This window comes from Trichosurus vulpecula, chromosome 2 (assembly GCF_011100635.1).
Source record: "Trichosurus vulpecula isolate mTriVul1 chromosome 2, mTriVul1.pri, whole genome shotgun sequence".
Taxonomy (NCBI): domain Eukaryota; kingdom Metazoa; phylum Chordata; class Mammalia; order Diprotodontia; family Phalangeridae; genus Trichosurus; species Trichosurus vulpecula.
Genome location: NC_050574.1, coordinates 124355977 through 124374460, shown reverse-complemented (window position 1 = coordinate 124374460; position 18484 = coordinate 124355977). Strand labels below are relative to the sequence as shown.

At 42.4% G+C, this 18484-nt stretch overlaps 1 protein-coding gene across 4 annotated transcripts in view; it reads right to left on the bottom strand.

The window, feature by feature from the left end:
• Positions 1–1053: 1053 nt before the first annotated feature.
• FAM168A (family with sequence similarity 168 member A) overlaps positions 1054–18484 on the bottom strand; it is a 201358-nt gene continuing 183927 nt past the window's right edge. For all 4 annotated transcript variants that reach the window (XM_036746209.1, XM_036746211.1, XM_036746208.1 and 1 more), the window contains 4 exons: positions 7944–8086; positions 6696–6870; positions 4676–4807; positions 1054–2576 (listed from right to left, as the gene is read on the bottom strand). In XM_036746209.1, coding sequence (XP_036602104.1) covers positions 4695–4807; positions 6696–6870; positions 7944–8086 — 431 coding nt within the window. In that variant the 3' untranslated portion in view covers positions 1054–2576; positions 4676–4694. The remainder of the gene's footprint in view (positions 2577–4675; positions 4808–6695; positions 6871–7943; positions 8087–18484) is intronic.

Sequence of the window (18484 nt, the reverse complement as noted above, 5' to 3'; positions counted from 1 at the left end):
GTAGATGGAAAAGTGAAGAAGGGTTATAACCTGCATGCCATGGATATGACTGCATCACTGAAGGACCCAACAATGACTAAAAATCATGACTGTTACCTTTCTCTATCAGGCGTTGGGATGACCTCTTTCATGAGGAGGCTCTAAGAAGAAGGGGACCCAAGCACCCTTCCAGCTTTGAGTCTATTTTTGTTTTGTTCCCATCCTTGAGGAGACTGAGAACAAATCTGAGTTGCTTTAATTTTCTAAGGAAAGCCATTGTTTAAAGCATGGAATAAGATGTGCACCCCTTAAGGATAAGACCTATCTCGTTCATCTTTTCATTCTCGTTTCCCTTCACAACACTGATCGCCAAAGCCCCCCAAAACAGTAGGTACTTAATGTCTGTTGAATTATCACTGAATTCCTGAAGTCCCAGTTTTAAGCAGTAAGATCTCCTTGCAATTCCACTTCATCTAACATCCCAGGGAAACACCAAGATTTTCCCCCTCCCACCCAAAACAACCCAGGGAGGGCAGTAGATAGACTGACCTTTTCCCAAGCTTTGGCCAGCATCTGAGTGGTCCCAACCTGAGGAGCTTTTCAGGAGTTTGTCCTGGGATGGGTCTGGGGACCTCAGGTGGTCATCTCCCTTTCTCAGCATGTCCCCCTCCTCTGAGTACAACCTGCATTGTTTTCTTATCCCAGCTTGAAGGGATGTTTGGTCCCCCAGCCCCCGGAAGATGCCGAAGTCTAGGCCATGCTGAGGTGCTGCAATTCTCTGGCCCCATTGGGAACTCTTCTGCATTCCTTTCCTTGGCCTTCAGGAGGGTGAGCTGCCGTATACCTTCAGTGTTATTTCCAAAAGATGCTTCCTCCTCTACCGTGTCCTCCTCCCTCTGGCTGTATATCTTTATTGCTTTATGCCCACCTGCTGCCCAGCCCTCACACCGTCTGCCCCTTCTCCAGGGAGCTTCACTTGCTGTGTGACCTGGGGCAAGTCAGTTTCCCTCTCTGGGTCTTGGTTTCCCCAACTGTAAAAGGAAGGGGTTGGACAAAACAGCCCCTCCAGCTCCATGAGTTTATGAAATGTTTATTGCTATTGCTCCATGATCCCAATTTCACCCTATTTTCCTCACTGCCCCCACAGTCCTTTCCCTGGAAGCACCTCAAATGTTACTCAATAACTTCTTCAATGAACAAAATAGTGTTAGCAGCATCTGGGACCCGGTGCTGGGCAGCAAGGACTTGCGGTGCTCTGGTCCTAATCTGCTTTGCTGTGCCCGCCCCAACATGCCAGAGTTCGTCCCAACAACAAGTGGCGGTGGTATGGTCTCCATCACAGGATGCCACCACACCCCCCTCAAGAGCGGACCCCATGCCCCACCAGCTCTTGCTCCTCCTCCCCTAGGAAGGTCAGCTCAGGGTGATAGATCTCCTGGGCTCTCTTTGGGTGCTTGGGCCTGGCGACTTCATCTCCCACCTAGGAAATAGCTGGCCTTGGAAAGCAGACATCCTGATGCATGACTTGAGATCCCTGTGTTTCTTTTCTATCCACCTGTGCCATCGGGGGCTGTTACAAGCATCAGTTGACCTCAGAGGAACTGCCTGGTTATGACACAGTGCAATCAGAAGGTCTGACGCCCAGATGGTCCAGTACTTGGAAGGTCTGGTACCCTCAAGGTCTGGTAATCAGAAGATTCAGTACCCAGAAGGTCTGACAGTCCCTCAAGTTCTGGTCACCAAAAGAACCCAGAAGGTCTAATACCTAGAAGGTCCATCAATGAGACCTCTTACAACAAAGTTGCCAATCCTATGCCAGTTTCCAGTTGTAGCCCTCTTTTCTTTCTATCCCTTGGCCTCCAAGACCATTCCCTTCTCCCCCCCCACCACCCTCCCACCCCCATCCCTCTATTAAAAAGCAGTCCGACCTTTCATGAGGAACAAATCCAAAGCCTTCCTATGTCCTAAAACTAACGTGTCCCATTGCTAACGTTCCCACAAGTTCTGGATTACTATCGATGGGCCAGCTTTGGATGATGGATTAGGATTGGTCACGACGGCTCTCTGGAAGACACGAGTTTCATTTGTTTCATGGTATGGAAGAGTCAACAACTGATGTCACTCCCCCCACTCTTCAGAAGAACAAGAGAAGGAAGTCAAACCAGAATGAAGACCACCTGCCATACCACACACCGTTCTCGCTACAACAAACAAACAAACAAGCCCAGTCACTGGCTGAACAACTCAAAACAAAACACCAGCAGGGGCGCGCCACCCCAAAACTGAACGCTTGGGCCTAGAAATAAGAAGACTAAAGAGACTGTGACCACTGGCCAGGGTCAGAGTGAGGGTCGTCATTTGGGGGATGTGGCGGGGAGTGGGCTGGCAGAAAGGGACAAGGGGAAGAAAGAGAAGATCAGAAAATGCAGCTTTTTTCCCCAAAAAAAAGAAAAACCCCAAACACTAAAGGATGCATAAAGTGACCCTGGCACTTTTCAGTGGTTGTTGTTCTTGCAGACGGGCATGGCGCTGGTCTGGAATCATGCCAGCACCGGGTGTAAGACTTGAGTTGTTGCATACCATGTCTGACTCCCAATCTGTGAAGACAAGATAGAAACAAAGGGGAATATTAAGGAACAGGATCATTTATACACGGGGGGTACTGAAGCACATTTGGGGTAAAAAAAAAAAAGAATCCTTCTTACTGGGCACAAGAATGTTGGAAAGTGTCATTACCTGGAATCAAAGAATTTAGAAGTGGGGTGTGGGATAGGGTGGATATCAGCTGGTCAGAGAATTCCAGAATGTCCGTATAGGAAGGGAATTCAGGTCATCTAATTCAACCCTTCCCACCTAATCCGAACCCCCTCATTTTACCGAAGAAAAAACTGAGAGTAATTAGCTTGTCCAGACTCACATAAGTAGTCAGTAGCGGAAGCTACATTTGAACCCAAGTCCTTTGACTCCAAATGCAACCCTTTTGCCAAACACCCCAAAGGTGAAAAGATCTTGGAATATCCAAGTTAAAGCTCTGCTAATGCCATGTCCCATTTGATGACAGTGGGAAGTCCATTTTCCATGCACATGATTCTCTAAGTGAGAAGGGCAAATGAAGTGGGAGGCAGGTGCTGTGGCACTGAGGATGTTTCCCTGACCTGCGTGACCTTGACCTTCCTCTTTCTGGCCCTTCATTTCCTCTTACGCCTGGCTGCCAGGCTGGTGGTGTGTGTATCACCTGGCCCTCTACCTCCCGTGGGTCTCAGCCAGCCCCACGCTCCACATGGGCCTATTTCTTGCACCTGTCCCACCACTGACCATTTGCCCTTTTCCTCCCTCCCCCTCCTTCTCACTCCAGGCCCAGAACTGCAACATTATTGGCACTGCTCCTTTCAGCACCTCTGAGACTCCCCAGACCATTATCCTATATGTTTTGTCTTCCCCCAGTAAGTTCCCGGAGAGCAATGACTTTCTTATTTATCTGTATCCTTAGAGCTTGGCACAGAGTGAACACTTAATGCATGCTTTTTCATTCATTCGTTCAGGGTTTATAAACTGTAAAGCGCTCTAGAAATCTGAGCTGTGATCATAGTTTCTGATTCACACCATTAGCTACTACTAATAACCTTATTGATCAGTGCTACATGATCCTGTTCTGTGCCCTGCCCTTCTCACCCCGTGTGGAACTTTCAGGGAAATACCACACTTCCCAGTCCTGCAACGTTCACTGGACCCTTAAGGGTAAGTCTGGGAAAGTAATTCAGCTGAATGGGAGCTGGGCCACACAAGCTTAGGAGAAGCCACAGGGAGGCAGATATCAGTCCAACATAGAGAACTACTCGGTGGGTAAGAGCTGTTTTACAACAAAATCGGCTCCCTCCACCCCTCAAGGTATCCAAGCAGAGGCTAGCCCCAAGGCCACATGTGGCCCTCTAGATCCTTAAGCACAGGCCTTTGACTGAATTCAAACTTCACAGAACAAATCCCTTAATAAAAGAATTAATTCTGTGAAGTTTGGATTCAGTCAATGGTCACACCTGAGGACTTAAAGGGCCACGGGCTCCCCACCCTGAGCTAGACTATTATTTGTCAGGGAGGGCACTGTCTAGGGGATGCCCATTCAGGTAAGACTGGACTAGATGACCACTGAAGTCTCAAGGATTTGTGATGCTTTAGCTACAAAACATAGAGGAGGCTGCTTTTCCCTTCTCTTAATTCCCATTTGTCCCTGTGAAAGGCAGGAAAAGTCATGGGCTAGGAGTCAGAAAATGTGGATTCCAATTCCAGTTCTGCCATTAAAATGATTGGCCTTTGGCATGTCAGTTCCTTTCTCTGGACCTTCATTTCCTCCTTAGTAAAATAAAGGGCTTGAACTAGATTGGTCTACATTCTTTTCAAGCCCTGACATTCTATTTTCGAGGATCCCTGGCACATAGGAGGTACTTAATAAATATGTGTTGAATTGACCTACATCCTCCATAGCTTTAACACTCTTTGTTCTAACTAACACTTGAGATTCTACGATACTCTAAGAGGGCTCTGGAGGAAGTTACTTAAAGTTTAGGGCAAAGTCCCTATTGTTGCTGCTACCACTCCTACCTCCACCTCCTCATCACCTAACAGAAAAACCACCTGGACAAGGGTCAAGCAGGGAGTACTCAGGCTGCAAGATGGGATAAAGTCTGAGACTGCCACTCACGTGAATTGGCTGCTGAAGTTTACCAGTGTGGAGGTACGTAGCTGTACGTGGGGGTCCCTTGGGCCCGGTACGTTGGCACGGAGACGGGGTGGGCTCCGATTGCAGTGTGTTGTGGTGTAGTTAACAGGGTACCTAGTAAGATGAAGAAAGGAAAACAAATCTCATCACAGTGGCCCAGGTTTGGCCCTTATTAGTTGGATGACCACTTCACCTTTCTAAATCTCAGTTTACTCAACTGTAAACTGGAGATAATAATACTAGTGCTACACAGTTACCAGGAAAAAAGTACTTTGTACCACAAACATCTGCTACAAGACATTGTGCTCAACGCTGAGACCACAAAGACAATAATGAAGCCATCCCTGATCTCAGAGAGCTTACATTCAACCTGAAGGATGCAAAATGCTGACAGTTAAGTACAAGACAAGATAATCTGAAGAGGGAGAGCACGAGGGGTGAGGGGCGACAAGAAAGGAAGGTGTGATGGAGAAGAAGGCCCCTGAGCTGAGCATTAAAGGAAACGATGCTAGAAAGAAGAGGCAACGAGGGAAGGCATTCCAAATATAGAAGACAGCCTATGAAAATGTCAAGAGGTGGGAGATGGAAGGCCAAGTTTTGGCAAGAGGTAGTAGCCCAGTTTTGCTGAAATACACAGTGAGTGAAGGGAGTTGGGGCAATCTGAAGTAAGGCTGTAAAGAAAGATAGCACCGGACTGTGGAGAGCTCTGAATGGTAGGCTGAGGAGTCTGTATTTTATCCCAGAGGGGATTATTTCTGGCAACTGTGTGGAGGATTGATTGGAAAGAAGAGAGACTGGAGGCAGGAAGACCAATTAAGAGGCTATTACAATATGCCAGAAGAGAAGTGACGAAGGCTTGACCTGTGGTGATGGCTGTATAACTAGAGAGAAGGTGGCAGGTGCTAGGAGTGTTGTGGAAGTAGACTCAACAAGACTTAGTAACTAACTAGATATGGGAGAGAGGGAAGCATCAAGGGTGATGCCAAGACTGGGAGACTAGGAGGATCATAAAGTCCTCAACACAAACAGCCAAGTTTGGAGAAAAGGCAGATATAGCAGGAGTGGGAATGGGAGGAGGAAGTGAAAAATTCCATTTCTTCTTTATCATTAGGAAGTACGAAATTTTACATTATATGATTATGTTCCATTCTGGACATGCTGGTTTCGAGTTACCAATGGCACAACCATACAGAGATGTCTACCAGACAACTGGAGATATTGGCCGGGAGTCCAGGAGTTAGTTCAGGATTGTATACATAGAATATGGAAGTCATCTAAGCAGAGGTAACTGAATTCATAGAAGTGGGTCAGATAACAAGAGGAGAGAGTTTAGAGAAAGAGCAGGAGGATTAGGACCAAACCTTACCTTGGAAGTCACTAATATTTAGGAGGTGAAAGATAAATGATGAACCAATTAAGGAGGCTCTGAGGAACTGAGACAGAATAGACAACAGATAAGAGGACAATGAGGAGCAGGTAGCACCATGCAGGCCAAGGGAGGAAGATAGGTGAAGAAAGTTTGCTCAATAGTGTTGACCAAAAGCTGAAGAAAAGTCAAGAAGGATAAGGGCTGAGAAAAGGCCATTAACTTTCGAATTTAAGAAACCAGAGAATAGTTTCATTACCAGCTAATGGGTGGTGAGACAGCTGAGGCACTTCAACTCAATAAGTATGGGGATATAGAGACAAAAATCTCGGCTCTACCGTTTGCTATCTCTGTGATCTGGGGCGAGTCCTTTCTCTTCAATAGCCCCTGATTTAATTAGCTACAAAATGAGGAACTTACACTAGGTGATCTATAAGTTCCCTTCCAATTCTAAATCTTATGACTTAAATGTAACCTCTCTCTGGGGGAATCTGCATTTAAGAAGACTAAGTGGGAGCCAATACCGAATCCTTACTTGGGTTGAAGAGTAACTATTTTCAGGGTACATTTAGCATTAGAAGGAACCTTAAGCACCCCTCTCTCTCCCTAGCCTGGAACAACAAAAACAACACTCACCTGCTGACATGGCCATGGTGGTGCCAGCGACCATGCCCATTGCTACCCCATTGGTCCTGGGAGCAGCCACAGGTGCTGGGTAGATGGCGGATGGAATGCTGTTGGGCTGGACAACGGTGGTGTGGTGGATGACATGGGGCTGGGCGGCATACACAGGCTGCGTATAATAAGCTCCCTGGGGAAATATAAATCAACACGTGACAAAAGAGAGGAAGGGACAGAGGAAAGGAAGCCTGGCTAGACTTACGCCAAGACTAAAGCTGTAAAATGTGAAAGGTGGCATGGTAGATACAGCACTAGACCTAGAACCAGGAGAACCAGAGTTCAAATCCAGCCTCGGACACTAGCTATGTGACTCTGGGTAAGTCATTTATTTTGTTTGACCCAGTTTCCTCATCTATAAAATGGGGGCAGTAGTACCATCTACTTCCCAGGCTTGTGAGGATAAAATGAGACCATATTTGTAAAGCATTTCACAAACCTTAAAGTGCTATCTGATATATATAATTATTATTATGATTACTGTTCAGGAAACCTGCGCTCCAGTCCTGGCTCTGGGACTGCCTCACCTTGTGACTTTGGGCAAGTCACTTTCCTTCTCTGGCCTCCACTTCCTCTAGAAATGAAGGAGCTGAACTAAGGGCTGGGGAAGGTACCGTTCACATTCCAAGTCCTAAAGAGCCTGCAGGTTCTGACACTGGTATTCTAATGTCCCCTTCAATTCTAGTGTTCTGTTAGAAGGTCCCTTTTACTTCTGACATTCTATATTCACGTATTCTATTTGCTAAGGGCCCTTCCACCTTTTACATTTTATGTTCTAAGATCCTGAGAGTCCTTCCAGTTTGAACATTCTGTATGCTAGCTAACACTCAATGTTCCCAGGTCCCTCCCTGATCTTGGATATTCTGTTCTAAGATCTTTCTAATATCCTATTCTAGTCTCTTATTCTAAGATTCTGTGTTCTAACATTCTCTCTCTCTCTCTCTCTCTTTCATACACACTCACACACACACACTCTCTCTCTATGATCTATACGTTTACTGCTCCTTTAAGGACTTATATTTAAAAGTACAGAGTAGGGAAAGCAACCCTTACCCTAAGGGAATAACACTCTAATGCAATTTAAGGGACTCAGTAGGGGAGATATTTCTGGGAAAAACTGGGTCTCCCTGGACCACCTCATATCTCTCCTCCCACCAATATGGAGTTGTCCATGTAGGAGAGAAAGTACACGTGGATCTCCCATACCTGGGCATACAGGTTCTGCTGAGGATAGGCACTTCGAATAGGGTACATAGCCGTTTGGTAAGGGTTAGGTGATGGAGAGTAGGGAGGCGGTGCATTGTTACTCTGGGTGGGAGGGACCTTGTAGGGTGTTCCTGCTGTGTATCCTGTAAGGGCACAAAAAAAAAAAAGATTTCACGTTAGTGGACACAATAGCATTCTCTCTCCTAACAGCAGCTGAACCAAGAACATGCATGGACAAGCAGCTGAAGCCGTGCTAGAAACAGATAAGCAAGATGATATGAGGGAAAGAGTCTTGGATTAGAATGCAAGAGATCTGCTTTTGACTCCCAGTGGTGCCATGAATTTACTCTATCACCTTATGTGGTACAGTGGAAAAAGCACTAGCTTTAGAGTCAGAGGACCCGGGTTCAAATTCTGCCTCTGACAATACTTGTGTGACACCTTAGGCAAGTCACAATGTTCCTGGGACTCAGTTTCTTCATCTGTAAAATTAGGGGTGGGAGGGGATTGGATTGGATGATAGCTGAGGTCCTTTCCAGTTCCATTACCCTAAGAAGTCGTAGCCTCAAGTCTGGGACTCAGTTTTCTCATATATAAAATAGGGACAGTAAACCCAGCTAAAGGGATAGAGTTTGGTGTAGCAGTGAAAGGCTCAGGACAATCCAGGAAGGGCTTGGGGGTGGGGGGCGGCATGTAACAGGTCTGGCCCTCAGATAATGGGGTCAGAATAAACCCACATTATACAAAAAAGCATGGGAAAACATACAGCTGAGGCCAAGTGAAGTAAGCAGAGCCAGATGAACAACATAAACAATTACAACAAAGTAAATAAAAGAACGGGAATTTTTTTCAAACCTGTGAAATTATAATAACCAAGCAAGACCCCAAAGATGAGATATGCCAAGGTACCTCTCCCTACTTCTTTATAGAGGCAGGAGCCATAACCACAGAACAATGCATATAATGTCAGACTTTTTAAATATGTTGCTTAATTTTGTTGAACTGCTTCCCTTCTCTTTGAAAATTATTTTTAAAACTAAAGTACTGCCCTCTGTAAGGGGGATTAGAGAGAAATACAATGGGAAATGTAGGTGATATAAAAATAAAAGATAACAAGAAAATATATTTCTAAGAAATACTTAGGAAAACTTGAGAGTTGAAGTTCACCATGCTCCCTCCCCCACAAACATATATCGGTTGTATGACCACAGGCATGTCAATGCCTCAAGTATTCTAATACTATTAAATTGCAGAGTAGGTGCAGATTTGCATTGGTAGAGGCAGTTTCCTCATCGACTTCCCTATATTAATGGAATCACTGGTCTTGGCCAAAATACATATCAGTTTAGTCTCCCCTCATGGGGCTGGCAAATGCCTTCCTTGTACACAGTAGATGCTCAAAACATATTTGCTGAATGAATGAAGATCAGATGAGAAAATGTGACTGGAAAAGCTCTTTGAAGGAATATAATTATTATGGAGTAGTTCATCCAAACTCGACCTCTCGGTCATTAAGGGAACTAATTATAAATGGACTGCTTTGTTCTATCATAGCTCAGAAATAAAATAGGGGGTATAAAGAACGCTTGCCTCAGAGTCTGAAAATATGAGTTCAAGTCTTGGCTTTGTGACTTCCTAATTGACCTCAAGCATACTCCTGCCCCTTGTTTGACCTCAGCCTCTTTACCAACATAATGAAAAACTTGGCACTAAATTATCTCTAGGATTCCTGCCAATTCTGACAATCTCCAACATGACTTTTCTTTTGTAAACAGCACCCCCTGGCGTGGAGCATAAAACAGGTTCTTTTGAGTTCTCTTTAAAGCCCAGACAGCAAGTGTAAACTTGGCTCTGCTCATTATTGGTATAATCCTGCACAGGATATTCCAGCTTTCTGGACCTCTGTTTTCTCCTCTGTAAAATGGGAAAGTTGGACTAGATGGAACTATAAGGTCCCTTCTAGTTCTGATGATTCTCTAGAATTCTCTAAATGATCTGCAGGAAGACAAATAGGTGTTTATGGATATAGGAAACCCAGAAACGGTTCACTTTTTCTTTAATCTCTCTTGCCTCATCTTCTTTCTGCCCTTTCTCTTCCTCTGCTCTCTGTCTCTCTCCTGTCCTCCTTTCTCTCCCCCCCAACACTTTCCTCTTATTTCTCTTTTCATTCCCACCTGTCCTCCCTCGTGCCTTCTTTGTTCCTTTCATCTTCTTGATTTCTCTCTGGACTTCTTTCACTTTCTCTTCTTTTCCTCCTGTTCTCTCCTTTTGTCCCGCTAGCCAGGCTCCCCTTATAATTAAATGCTTTGCCCTTGTTATAAGAATTTTTTACTTCCTTTTATTGAATTTTATTATGCCATTCTTCCTGAAACATTTGGCTGAATGAAGCCTGTTTTCTCTAAATATTAACCTCATCTACCTAAAACCTGACATATGGAATGAGAGTGTTAAGGAACGGCTTTTAACACTTCTGAGATATGAAATCAAGAGAAGAAGAAGGGTCAGAGTTAGAATAGAATCAACAAAAATTTTTAAACCCTCCAAGTGATTTAGCTAACTCTATTTGTGGAAGAATTTCTCTGACAGTGAACTTTTAGTTACCTTTGTCACATGCAATTCTCTTCTCCTCAATTAGCCCATTGTGACTTCTTTAAAATGTAGCCTTGTAGTTTTTTAAATGTAAGATTTTGCAAAACCATTACTTAAATCTGTAACTTAGTCTGTTTGTTCGTTTGTTCTAACTTCATTTGTTCAATCTTAATTGAAGCATGAAAAAATTTAAGTCATTTAATTTCTAATCACCCACAGCCAATTCTCTGAGACTATAAATTGCCAGATACTTTTTGCGCTTCTTTGGAGAGTGTTTCCTTACATGTTTGCTTACATCCATGTGTGCTTACATGGATGAAATCATAAGTCTGTATGAAAAAAAATTCCCTTATCAAGTAACATTACACATAATAGTTATCTTTGTTGTGATTTATATTTCAACCAGATCGTAAGCCCCTTGAGGGCAAGGGCCTAATATTATCTAAACTGTGTGTAAGGGTAGGGATCTATTGAGGGGGGTCATGAGGTAAGAACTTATCTCACTGGTTTTTATTTGTGCCTGACACTGACTCCCTCTAAGAAAGACGTCCAGGGTTCTTCATACCTCTTTTTGATTGATTCATGTATCCCAACTAAGTAAGGCAAGACTACTCTTACATGTATGTCTCCCTTAGCTCCTAACAATGTTTTGTGCACAGCAGGGGCTGAATAAAACCAGCTTCCTGCCCCGGCAATGGAAGTGACTCTTCTGGTCACATGTGTTTTTAGCCTCTTGCTAAAAGGCATGCAAGACCAGAGGCTCCCTTGGGTTTGGGGCGGAGGGGGGCGCAGTGCAAAGGAGAAAAAGGGGAAAAGGGAAAGAGAAGCTTGGGCCTCCAACTATTCCAAACAAAGGCAGTGCAGAGATTTCTTTTCTTTCTCCTTCTCTCTAGCAGCAACTATTATGGCTACAAACATACAACATGAGGGCAAGTGACTACTTAGCCTGAGACTCTATCTTAAGTCCCTAACTACCTCTTCTGCTTTGTTTTACTCCCCTTGATAGCAATTTTGAGATGGATATTCATACTCTTCAAAAGTCAGGATTCACTAAGAAGTCTGGGTGCTGCCCAGTGGGAGGTGCTGCCTGCAGCTATACCCTACCTGGAAGAGAAGATGAACACAGCCAGGGCATGAGCCATGCATACCTGGATGGCCAGAAGAGATGGACTTCCAATGAATGTTTGGACAGTGAGGACTGAGGCAAAAATTCAGTCTGTTCAGTGGTCCCACAACATGTTTCATGTTCTTAAGAGAAGTGATAGATCACAAGTTGGTTGGGTTTTTTTTTTACTTGTTTGTAGATTCCTGTGAGTCCTCTGTCATGCTACCATTTCATGTTTTAAGTACTTGTTAATGTTCGCTTAGTAATATTTTGCATTTTAAGTATTTCTTTTGTGTTAGTCCATTTCTGATGACACATGTGCCATGCCTCAGTTAAAAGGACAAGTATGGAAGTGATCTGAGCATGGGACCGACCAGAAGGACTAGGATCCTGGTTCAGCTCCACCATCTATTATACTATGATGTTAAGAGTCCCTATAAGATTCCATGATTCTGTGACGTTAATATTCTAGCACTCGGTGACTCTAAGATTCTGTTATTCTATGGTTTTAAAGTTCTAACATTTTAAGTCTTAAGTTTTTATGTTTTCTTTTATGTTCTGAGAATTCCACCCAGAACGGACCTGGCCCTCCCTATAAGGAGGACTGAATTACCGTTTCTGTGCAAGGACAAATATGTTGGGGGGTAGGAAGCACAATAATAACTTGGGGGGAAAAATCAAAAGGCATCAAGTTACTGCAGATGAACTTTGTTTCCACATCTAAGAATAACCTTTTTGATTGTGTTCCTTTTTCTTCTTGTTCTGAAATGAGCAAGGCTCTGAACATATATCAAAAGTCCCACCAAAGAAAAGGATATCTGGGAATCTGAAAACCGAATCTGAATGTCAAGAGGAGAGATCTTAGAGATCACATATCCAAACATTTCATTTTATAGGAGCTCCAGAGAAGGGAAGTGAACTGTTCAAGTACATGAAGAAAACTGAATTGGGACCAGAACCTAAACCAAACATTCCTGAATCTTAATCCAAGGCTCTTAAAAGATCTCCAAGTTGGAAGGTCCCTCAGAAGCCATCTAATCTAAACCATACCTGACAACTTCTATACAACCTACCTGTGATAAATGACCTTTCTCAGTGACAAAAAGCATCAGGGTTAGATGACATTTATGTTTTGTTTTACATAGGAACATACTGTTAATGTTTGAAATCAGGAGGAAAGGAGAGAGAGAAGAAAGATGCCAGTCTCCACTACCTCCAAATCAATCCTTCCAAGTATACAAAATTGACCTTCCCAAAGTACATCCTCCTTGACCAAATTTCCCAACTCAAAATGCTCCAGTGATACTCTTCTGCCTCCAAGAACCCTGTCCCTTCTACACAAACTATCTACTCTAGACAACTGTATTTCCTCCCACAACCTTGGCTGATACCATTCCTGCCACCCACGATGCTCATTTCTCCTCTGATCCAAATCTTACTTTCCACCTCTAACCTGAATGCCATTTCCTTTATGAAGCTATTCAGGATCTCAATCTTTGCATTTCTGTTGGCCAAGTATTCAGCACTTATTTACTGTTTCTGGTTATTTATTCTTGATGTTAAGAGTCCCTATAAGATTCCATGATTCTGTGACGTTAATATTCTAGCACTTGGTGACTCTAAGATTCTGTTATTCTATGGTTTTAAAGTTCTAACATTTTAAGAGTCTTAAGTTTTTATGTTTTCTTTTATGTTCTGAGAATTTCACCCAGAATGGACCTGGCCCTCCCCATACTGTATATTGTGTTCCTTATAGTTAGGGATGTATCTTAATACTTTTATAGTTCCTTGGCCCAAATAACACTCTCCAAATGCCCATAACTGGCACCAAACAACTATTTGATTATTGTGTTGCAAAAGAGATAAGTGTGGGATTGAGTTATGGGAATGATTTCTGCCCTATGTCTCACAAAACTGGGAAAAAGGAATCACAGATTGTAGTTGAAAAAGAAGTTACCCTTAGAAGGATACCAAATCCTTGGAGGCTAGAGAAAAAAGAACAAAACAGTGGAATGCATATGATTACAAACTGAAACTGAAAGGAGTTAGATAAAATAGCTTAGTAGGATCAAACAAGAGCTGATCTCTTCAAGTAGGGGCCTGGATGAGCACTGACTTGGTATGTAGGGATTCCTTTTTTGTATGAGTTGGACTGGTGGCCACTCAGGTACTTTCCAGCTCTCAAATTCTATGATTCTGTCTTGGTCATGCAGTCTTTGCTCAGACTTCTAATGAAGAGGGAACACACTGCCTTCTGAAGCAGTCCATTCCACTTCTGGAGAACTCAAGGTGTTATAAAGTTTTTGGTCAGATTGATTCAAGATGTCCTTCTTGTGACCTTCACACCGCTGTTCTCAACTCTACCTTCTGGGACTAAGAGTAGCCAGTTAATTCCTTTTCTACCAAGCCCTTTAAATATTTGAAGGTGGATTGTCATCTGCCTCTTAATTTGTTGCTTTTCTTGACAAAGCTCCAGTTCCTTTAAATGATTCTGGTATAGCATAACTTCAAGACTTTTTATCATTCTAGTTGCTGTGAAGAGGGCTGACCAGAGAAGAGGACAGCAGGTCTTCATTTGTTTTGGACAATATCTCTCAATCAATATAGCCACTCATGTACAGTGGAAAACGCATCAGCTTGAGTAAGAGGGTCTGAGTTAAAATTTTCCCTGGACTTCCATTTCCTTAATTGTAAAATGAGAGTGTTGGACTAGCAGGCCCCTTCCAGTTTTATATTTATGATTCTAAGATCATATTAATATTTAGCTACCATGTTTTTCATACTTTTGTTTCATATAAATGAGGCTAGTAAGCCCCAATGAGCTTTTCAAAATGAAAACTATATCCTTTGGCCATAGCTCTCCCATCTCGTATTTATAAAGTTGATTTTTTGACCCATACGGGATTTTACGTTTATGACTATTAAATTTCATCTTCCTAGATTCAGTGTAATATTCTAGCCTGCCAAGATCTTTTTGGTTCTTGACTCTATTATCCAATGTGTTAACTATCCCTTCTAGCTTTGTGTCATCTGCAAATTTGATAAACATGCCATCTACTCATTATTCAAATCATCAATCAAAATATTAAGGGACATAGGGCCAAACACAGATCCCTAGAGCACTCTACCAGTGATCTTCTTCCAAGGCCACATTAAACCATTAATGATTAATCGTTGATCCTTCAATTAGCGCCTCACTCACTTAACTGTACTTATTGTGTAGTTACAATCTTTCTGTTTTGTGCACAATGGCACAACAGACTTTTTCAAGTGCTTTGAAAAATTCTAGGTAATATCTCTAGCATTTGGTAAATGGTAATTTGTATCAGTGGAAAGTGTTTCCATATTGACAGTTACCCACACTGACAAAACCATTGGTTCATATTAACCTTTCCTCCTCTTCCCACCCCCCAAAAACGTCATATATTTGTACAGAACTTCAAAATCTAAAAAGCATTTTGTATACTGTATCTCATTTGAACCTCACAACTTCAAAAGTTATACAAGAAGTACCATTAGCACATTTTATAGAAAAGGGACTTGAGGCTCAAGAAGATTAATGATTTGCAGATACTACAAAGGTTAAGAAGTCACCTACTAACACTGCCCTATCAAAAAAAAAAAAAAGAAAAAGAAATGAGATTAGTCTAGCATGACCAGTTCTTGATTAAGCCTTTCTATCCCCTTTTGATTACTTCATCCTTTTCTAGATGTTTAGTAACTATCTCTTTAATAACACATTCTAGAATATTATCAGGAATAGTAAAAACTCATTGGTATATTGATGGCAGGCTCCACCTATTTTCTTCTCTTTTTGGAAACTGGGACATTTGCCCTTCTCCAGTCACATGGTATGTTTCCATACTTTACATCTTTTTAAAGATCATTGAGAGTGGCTTAGCAATAACATCAGCCAGTTCTTTTAGCACCCAGGGATAGAGTTCACTTGGGCCTATTGAGCTGAACTCATCAAAGGCAGCTGCATATTCTCTTCCTATCTCCTTCCTTACCTTGGATTTCATTTCCCCATTAGTCATTTTTGTTTTGTCCTTGCCAATCCAAAGCCCATTCTTGGCAGAGAAAACAGAAGCAAGAAAAGAACTGGGCATCTCTACTTATTCATCATCTTGGACCGTCATCACTTCAATCAACAGTCAGTCAATAAGCATTGATGAAGCACCTACTTTGCCAAGTGCTGGGGATGCAAGTACAAAGAATGAAACAATCCCTATGATTAACTTATAGTCAAAGATGGAGACAAGAAAATATATAAATATGTACAGGATACATATGAAATGGATAAATACAACGTACACAAAGTAATTAAATAAGTCGTTTGGGAATAAGGGAGCTAGCATTGGGAGGTCAAAAAAGGATTTGTGTAGAAGATGGCACTTCAGATGAAAAGTGAGTTTTATCTTAAAGGAAAAAGAAGATTCTATGAGGCAAAGTTGAGGAAGGAATGCATTCTAAGTCCAGGGAACACCCAGAGCAAAGGCATGTAATCAGGAGACAGAACATCATAAGTAAGGAACAGAAAGAAGGCCAGTTTGACTGGACTGCAGAATACAGGAGGGGAAGTATTGTCCAATAAGGCTGGAAAGATAGGTTGAATTCAGGTTGTTAGGGGCCTTCAAAGCTAACCAGAGGACTTTATGTTTAATCCTATAGGCAAGAGGTATACAAAGGGGTTGACTGAATAAAGGAATCACATGGTTAGATCTGTACTTAAAGAAAATGACTTTGGCAGCAGTATTTAGGATGGATTGGAGTGGTGACCAATTAGGGGGCTGTTGAATAATCAAGGCAACAAATAATGAAAGCTTGGATCAGCTGAGATGTTGCTGAGGTAGAAATGGCAATTTGGCAACTTGCAGAATATGCTGGGTGAGGGAGAGTAAGGCATCAGAGATAATGCTGAGTTTGCAGATCTGGAAGGATAGTGGTGCCTTTAACGGAAACAGAGAAGTCTGGAAGATTGTGGGGTTTGGAGGGAAAGAAAATTAGTTCAGTTTTGGAAATGTTGATTTCGAGATATCTCCAGGCATCCAGCTTGAAATATCCAAGAAGCAATTGGTGATGCAGGACTGAAGCTCGAGAGGGAATAGGCTGGATGTACATCTAGGCATCTATCTAGTGATCAACTAATCAACAGGTATACCCATCTATCAGTTGATTGACGGATATGTTATCTATCTTTTAAGCTAGCACTAGCTCTCTCTCTCTCTCTCTCTCTCTCTCTCTCTCTCTCTCTCTCTCTCTCTCTGAATCATCAGCTTAGAGATGATAGTTAAACACATAAGAGCTGGATTTATTTGACAGACAGAATGGTATTGTGGTCTTGGAGTCAGAAAGACCGGGATTCAGATCCTGCCTCAGAAACCTATTAGCTTCTAGGCTGTGGGCAAGTCACTTCATTTCTCTGTTTCCCCATCGGTAAAAAAGATATAATAACAGCACTTACCTTGCAAGGTTACTGGGAGGCTCAAATGCAATAATCTTATATAAAAGTGCTTTACAATCCTTAAAGTGCTATATGCCGATTACTAAAATTTCATTCACCTCAACACCTCCTTTTTCCATAATATAGCCACCATCATCACTGGCCACGTATTCTTAGAAAACTGTGCCAAAAACTGCTACTTGTTCTTGACTACTTACTTTTGCTTCTATCTTCTGCACATCTTCTTAGAATTCAACAAATCTTTAAGTTCCCTGTACATTCACATTAGTCTCTTTAGAAAACTCCCTCTACCCTGTTCTTGTCAGAATTGTTTATGTGTCTGTAGGATTTAGTTTTGGAGAGCTTTCCACTCCATCCTGTGCTGATTTCTCTAGAATTTCTGTCTATGGTATGTTACCGATTCTGCCTCTGTAATCTGATGTTGAGAAAATTCAGAGCTCATGTAAGACTTCGCCTAGCTTCTATCTCTAGCATAAATTCCAAAATGGGATGGTAATTTCCTTCAAGCTTTTCAGCATTTTAACTTTAGCAACCAGTTGATGAGAACCTCACCTTGAGTTTGCAATAAGATTTATAGTTTGGGTAACACCTAAATTTGGTTTATTCTAACTGATTCAAGTTTGGCCTTTTTTAATGTAATAGTCACTGGTCAACCACAGAATTCAATTAAAACACTTAATAACTGAGTTTAAAAACATAACATAAGAATAAAAAGAATATTTGTGATCACTGTCAGGAACTGAAGGCCCCAATAGGCAGTAGCGCTCAGGAAAATATTTCTAACAACCTTCCCCACTCCCAGGCCAATCCTTTTATAATCCAAAGCACCAAATAGGACTGAGCCAAGGGTCTGAGGGTGGAATATGGACTGTGGTCACAACAGCTGCAATAGCCCCAGGAGCCCACCCAAGCTCCCACTAGAGTCCAGAATAGTAATTCTCTTCCAGGAGAACAGTAATTCTCTTACCTTTCTGAAAGCATGACATTTTCATTAAGACAAGCCAAGAAATTATTTGCAGCTCTGCTTTTAGCAGAAAATTCTCCAGAAAATGTCCAGATTGATTATTCCAGCATGGCTCTGGGCCATACTCCTCATTTGTTTCTTCTTTCTGTCTAGGCAGTTTGGGATACACTACAATGTCATTTCTATTTGTGCCTCCACTGATCTTCACCCAAATCCTCTCTGCCGTGTTTCTCCCTCTTTGGTTCCGGGATCCCAGCACGTTTCTCACATTAGTCCCCTTTTCTACTTAGAGCACAAAGACCCTCATTCAGGCCTACATTCTTGAGCTAACCCAATTGGCCTCCCTGGACCCTGTCTCTCCCTTTTCCAACACATCCTCCACACAGCTGCCAAACATATATTCCTAAAGCACAGGTCTG